At 34.1% G+C, this 6,956-nt stretch overlaps 1 protein-coding gene across 1 annotated transcript in view; it reads right to left on the bottom strand.

The window, feature by feature from the left end:
• Positions 1 to 6,956, bottom strand: part of ADAMTS6 (ADAM metallopeptidase with thrombospondin type 1 motif 6) — a 165,809-nt gene that overhangs the window by 71,956 nt on the left and 86,897 nt on the right. Inside the window, exon 11 of the mRNA XM_009272491.1 lies at positions 1,726 to 1,833. Within this exon, the coding sequence (XP_009270766.1) occupies positions 1,726 to 1,833 (108 nt within the window). The remainder of the gene's footprint in view (positions 1 to 1,725; positions 1,834 to 6,956) is intronic.

Raw genomic sequence — 6,956 nt, 5'->3', positions numbered from 1 at the left:
GAGACTGATAACTGGAAAAAGATGTTTTGTAGAGAGCGAACTGATTAAAGCCTCTGGTAAGTGGACACAGCAACAGTGTCTTAGAGCATCTCAACTTGTTCATTGTGAGACTGATAACTGGAAAAAGATGTTTTGTAGAGAGCGAACTGATTAAAGCCTCTGGTAAGTGGACACAGCAACAGTGTCTTAGAGCATCTCAACTTGTTCATTGTAGTCTCATGGTTTAAAAAGTATAAATTGAGGTAAATTGCTCCTTGTCATTGACAAGGAGTGGTGGTTCCAAAATAAACCTAGACTGTTGATTTAAGAGTAGGGCTTCTAACATTTTCTATTACTCTAATAAAAGGTAACATTTTTGGTAGAATGCGAAGGTCTCTCTTATTTTCATTGGCTAACTCTAAGCACTCTATTTTTTTAAATGACCCCTTCAATGAATTTTTTCAACATGGTTTACCAATGTTTCCAAACTCAGTATGGAAAAGCCATCAGAATGATGCTAGGTCATGGGCCCTGAATGAAGCCGTCAACAAGCATTAATAAACTGTGACTGCTGCCCAAAAGCTTTCATTCTTTTTGTTTAAACATCAGATTGCAAGTCAAAATGCAGTGTAATCTTTGTTGAAACTAGCCCAGCTAGCATGGCAAAAGTCGGGATGAGAATAGATGTCAGTAGTCATTGTTAGGAAAAAATCCAATCTGGAGCAGTAAATCTTATGGACAGATGCAGCAACTCTCAGACAGACACTGGAAATTGTTTAATATAATAAGTTCTCTTCACTTTGTACAAACCTGCATAAAATATATTATCTTGAAAAAAGGCATATGGAATTCACTTTTTTCCCAGTACTTGTCCTGTAAATTAATAATTAAAATATTTTTCTCTCCTCTTTAAGATCTGGATAGATTTCGTGTTGTAATTGAGAAACACTCTTTTACTATTCTTAATCTAAAACTAAGTTTCAGAACTTTGTCTGAAATTACTGATATACAGACATTATTTTAAAATCAAAATTCACATGTTCAGACAGATACAGTAACACTAGACTTATCTATTGCAACATTGACTTTCTGCACTTTTCTGTTAGGTAGAAGTTTATCAGACTGCAAAGCAAAGTCCTTAAAGCTAAACAAGTTATGCAAGTATAACTGAATACTAAAAGAATAATTCAAAGTCAAAACAGAAGGGTCACTGGGAAATACGGGCTTTTAGAAAACCTTTTTATTAACGCAACATTTTTTCTATATGCTTGTATGATTCAGCTTATATCTGAAGGAATAAAGACTTTTTTTATCTTCTAACAAAATAACGGAGTTCAGGCTCTAGATCTATGTTTACACATTTTTGAAGTCCATGACAGACCCAGAGTTGTAACAGTCCTTTATGGAAGAGTGCTATAAAATTTAATAAAGATTAAACTAGAGAGTTTTTACAAAAATTACTCAAAAAATATAGAGTATATAACAGGGTTGGTTTTTTTTTTGTTTTTTTGATCCAGGCTATAGAATTTTACAGAGAGGATAAATGTTTTATTAAATTACATATATAAAATAATTGTGAAGTAATTCTGTCGGATACTTCCATTGAGATGCAAATGTATTCTAAAATAATAACTCTTTTTTTGAACTCTTACAGTTGCTCATAAGTACTTTAATTTTCTAGTTCTTTCTTTCTGCAGTGTTTAACCAATAAATTGCTTCTTCAAACAATAAATTATTTGTACTCACCCCCTTTTCAATGCTCCCTGTTTGGCAAAGAGTACCTTCAGCTGCTGGAATGCTGTTGGTAACACAGCGGTTACTTTTGCTGAGGCACCAGAGCTCTCTACACACTTCCTAGGAAAGAAGGCAGAAGCAAGTTGATCAGAATAAAAGCCTAAAATTGCTTCCAGTCCTCATACACACAAGTATACACAAATTTGTTTTGAACAGAGACTATTAAGAACTGGGCTGGAGAGATAAATCTATAGATGGTTGGGAAATATTCTGGAGCAATTTCAAAGCCACCATATTCTACCTAAGAGTATTCTGCAAAAAAAAATTCTGGAAGCATCAAATTGTAGACTACAAGAATGTGTTTTTCACACCTGCCATGCAAGTAATGTTTTATAGTTGCTTTTTTCTTGATTAGTGCTAATACTGGGCTTAGTATATTTTAGTGTTGCTGTAAAAGTAGTCTTCGGATGTGCTGTAGCATCTCCATTACTGTCATTATCTGCCTCAAGATTACATGGTAAAAGGATACCATTAATTTTGAAATATGAAACAGCAACTATTATTTTTGTTTCCTTTAGTTAAAACCAAATTTTCTGAGCTCAGACTGCTTGTACTCTTCTTCTGTAACCCTTGCTAAAACAGTGCATGTGTATTTAGTACCAATTGAGCTATGTACTAAAATATTCCCTTTAGGCTTTTTAGATTTGCAGCTGATATTCCATAAATTATTTAGCCTATCCTATTTCCCTATGTTGTCAGTGTTAAACAAACACAGGTTTTCATAGCATCTTTTTTCCTACCGTATTTTCTCATTTGGTTTTGCACATTTACTCATTTAATTTAAGCCAGTTCTGTTGACATTGGAGATTCATTGTTAAAGCTATCTACGGATTGAAATTCATAGTGTGGGCATGATCCAAAGTTGGCTGAACACTGCAAATCTTCATAGTTGCTTCAGTTGCCCTTGGATTTGGCTATGTATGCAGAATGGAATCAGAAGTGTTTTGCTTTTACAGTAAATGACTTCCATGATAATCTTTGTTGTATTACTTTGAGATCTGTGCAAGAGTTTACAACCTGCTTATAGATATTTTCTATTTTTAATTTTTTTTTAAATTTGAAAGATACTCAGATCTTTAAAACGATCATACGATAGTCATTACTATTTCATTTTATTTAACTACTGCTTGAAATCATGTCCTACAAATAATTCTTATCTAGAGTCTATGGCTGAACCTTGGTACAAAGAGCAAAAAGGAAAAGACAGTGTGAGTAAATTAAAGTTACTAGGCACCCGATGCCCCGCCCACCCCCCAAAGTTCATTGTTTCTCTGAGGAAATGAATGAGTATCTGGCACCTAGGCTATCTTTTCTATACACATCAACAAGAACAACTGTTAAGTTTTACTCTAAGATTCATGTTTCTTGCATTGTACTGCATATACAAATGGATTTATTTATACATAATTCACAAGCAGCTGCAGTAACAGTTCAACAGTACAAGCTTTTCCTGAATAATGCAAAATGCTTTTCCAAATTTAAAATCAGTTGGTGCCATTCTTGCAGGATTGTTAATACAGTGTACTTAGTTTCATGATTAGTAGAAGCAAGGTATCTTTTTAAAAATCCATTAAAAACATACCATATTAGAATGGTCTGAAATGATGAGGAATGAGTACTGATGATTTCTGGAGTTTCCATCCAATTTTTGACAATTAGGCCTAAGCTATTTCGTCCTATTTGGTGGGTGGCTCTATGAAAACTTAAGCAAATTGTTGAGCCTCTTTTTAGGAGAAATATTGCCACTTGTAAAAGCGTACCTGTAGAACTATCTTACTTTTCAGATTAGAATTTTTCGTTGAAGAAATGTAAACAGTATAAATATTTACTTACTTAAATCTCTGATAAACATTTGCTTTTGCCACTCAGCTGATAAAATTTTCAGATTAAGATACACAGTCACAAATAAATATATGGTTTAAAACATCAAATAGTACAGGGAAAGAACAGAAGATACAAAGATTCGTGAAAAATCTAACTAGATTACAAATTTCACAGAAAATTCCCCCAGCCATTAAGATGCTAAAATTCAACACTAAATCAAATTTACATCTAAATCAACCATGAATCCAAACTTCAATACAGTATGGATTTCAAAGTGAAAACCTGAAATTGGTTCCTTTCAGACACAGTATGAGGAGCTCCTGTCATAATCCTGCCTTATTTACTTTTACTTTTAATTTACTTGCTCATTTTGTTGAGCAAAATTAGTGTAATTTACTTGCTTATGTTTCGTGTGGTTTACGTTGTCAAATCATAATTAAAAGTGTCAGCCTGTGACAATTCTACTTGTGACCTTGTGTTTATTTTGCATCTGATCAAGTTCAAATGTTTACATTAATAGCTGTGCTGACTTTGTGAAGTTTGGTTTAATGTTCTGAAAAGCCAAAAATTCAATTGCATTAAAAACCAAAGATTTCAACCATTCCAATGTAGACAGAAGCAAAAAATCAGATCTGGGTAACAGTCTGGAATTTGAAAACATCTATATTTCAGGGTCATTTGAATCCAGAATTCTGTTTTGTGCTCCAGGGTTTACACGCAGAATTTCACTTTTGATATACCTACACAAGTATACCATGTATATATTAACATATAAAGAAAGGGAAGTAATAATTAAAACATGTATTTCATTGCCAGGCTAACGTACCCACAAATAAGAGTATTTAACAATTTCCTTCTCATAAGACTCTTTCTGTATACTCAGGCTTCTTTGTGGCACTAGACTCCTCCAAATTCACTGAACTAACATCACCCAGACATTTTAATTCCAAATAAATAATCAGCTGAACTGTGTGAATTAATGGATACAGGACTCCAAAACTATCTTAGTCATTCATCTGTTTGCAGGATGATTCTAAGCATGTCAGTTCACCTCCCTACTCCACAAAATGAGAAAAATATTTTCCTTCTTCCTAAATTGCTTTGGGAGATAGAATGCAAAGCACTATATCAAAACTAGGTATTATTACTGACATAGTCCGGTAGTCCTTATTCAGAACTTAATTTCAGCAGGAGTTTACCTCAGTAAATCCCTAAAGACAAAATGAAAGTAGTATAAAATTACTACGGGCTGTATCATACTATTAATATTTGAGCAAAAACCTCTGTTTAAATCAGAAGGGAATTCTGTTTGAGACAGATGTACAATATCCCAAAATCAACAGAATATTTCCTTATGGAAAACTATGCGAAACACAGAAATTGAAGTATTTTTGTAATTTCTTTTAAATATAGCCAAACTTATCTAAGAAGTTGTTTATTTTCCCCTGCTGTTTTGCATTTAAAAGAAAGAGTAGAATCTGAAGTACATTCTCCATCACCCTGTACATGAAATTAAAAATAACATTAATAGTCATTTGAAAACAAATAAGATATCTAAAAAGAAGTGGAAAATCCATCTGTGCTGTTATTTCATTAAATGAAAATGGAATTATACCACATACTACTATGGCTATGTCTTCTTTATTTTCAGCTGATTTTGGAAAGTTAACAGAGAAATTCTGCCTAAGGTGCATAAAGCTTTCTGTTCTCCAGCTCAACCCTATACCTGGTACTACCTTAGTTTCATAGTTACTGATTTGAGCCATTTCCTTACTACCACCGTTCTATCTGTAACATCTCTAAGCAACTGGTTTTAATAAGCCAGCCTTAAAAACATATGAGGAACTTCCCTGTAAAGGTCAGGCCCAAAATCACTAGTAGAACGTATACTGGTTTTTTTCTACACACTACAATGCATACACTCATGCACGCACACCCACCCACCCCCACCCACCCACCAACACAAGGTGACCCTTTAGGGTAGCCTTTTCTTCATTGGTGGACACAGGATGAAGCTAACATATCTTTTGCCAACGTTAAATTTGTGTGAATAACTTACTAAAACTAAGAGAAAGAAGCATAATCTGAAAATTGATCAATGACCTCAAAGTCAGTCTCCAAATGTGTGGATTTAATAACTATTAATTTGTAAAGCAAACATGGGAAAGTGTTTTAGAAATCCAGGAAACATAAACTGAAGCTGAGGCCTTTCACAAGATCAAGACAAGATAGATGACAACCTGTAACGGTGTATCTTAGGGCTCCATGACTTCAGTTTGGAATTCGGATGCTTGTATTTGCAGTAAATTAAACAAAGCTGAACCCATCTAGAGAAAAAAAAAGGCAAATCAAATTATCTTCCTTTTGCCTAAGTGTTATCAATGATGGAGCCTCTTTCTGTTGTGTCATGCAGAGTTACATATAGGCATTTCAAATTATGTAACACCTAAGCATCCTATATCATAATCATCATAAATGGTAACAATACAGCACAATGAAAACTCAGTAATATGAGCAAAGATCAAATTGCTGTGCTGTTCTTAATGTTTTCAACACTAATGAAAGCCTCCAACAAAAGTTAGCAGTTTGGTCCATAATATTAAAAAATTAAGATGGAAAATACATGCACAATGCATATTAAACTATGATAATTTGGGACTTTCATTTTTGTTCATAAAATTTTAAATGTTAATTAGGATTTTATGTTACTTCAGCACGTTTAATCTATAATATGCTGCACCTCTTGATGAGCATTTGCTAAAATAGAGCATAAAAATAATTAGCTTGAATTGTAACTTACAATTCAGACCTGAAAAGCATCAACCTAGAGTATCTTCAGCCTCACTGCTGAAATACTGCTGGCAACATGATTAAAACTAGAAGACTATAATTATGGGTGAACTTCAGAAGGTTCAAAGTTTAGTTCAGATAAGCACCCAAAAGTTAGCATTTTAGTGCTCCACTACCAAATGCTCATTAAGTGGTGCAGCATGTTATGAATCACAACATGCTAAAAGAATGTGAAATCGAATCCGAAGCTTAAGTCGTACATTCATATTATGTTACCAGCATTCTTTCCTAAATATTGGGTGCTTATGTGAACCTTATGGAAACTACAGAAGCCCCACAAGGTCAATCACCTCCAAGTAGCATCTTCCCTTTCAAACCCATGCAACTTATCCCATCTTTCTTCAAACCACATTCCAGTACCTGGAACCTCATTATTGCTTCTACTGTCATCTAATGCACTTCTGCTTTCACCACTAGCTTCCCCTTGCACTTTTTAAACAGATTTCCTAAGATCCAGGCACATTGGTGTTACGTTGGAGGGGGAAGGGGTGGGGGGTGGGAGAAGAGGG

Source organism: Aptenodytes forsteri, unplaced genomic scaffold (genome assembly GCF_000699145.1).
Source record: "Aptenodytes forsteri isolate BGI_AS27 unplaced genomic scaffold, ASM69914v1 Scaffold92, whole genome shotgun sequence".
Taxonomy (NCBI): Eukaryota; Metazoa; Chordata; class Aves; order Sphenisciformes; family Spheniscidae; genus Aptenodytes; species Aptenodytes forsteri.
Note: the sequence above shows the minus strand (reverse complement) of the source record. Positions and strands in the feature narration are given on the sequence as shown.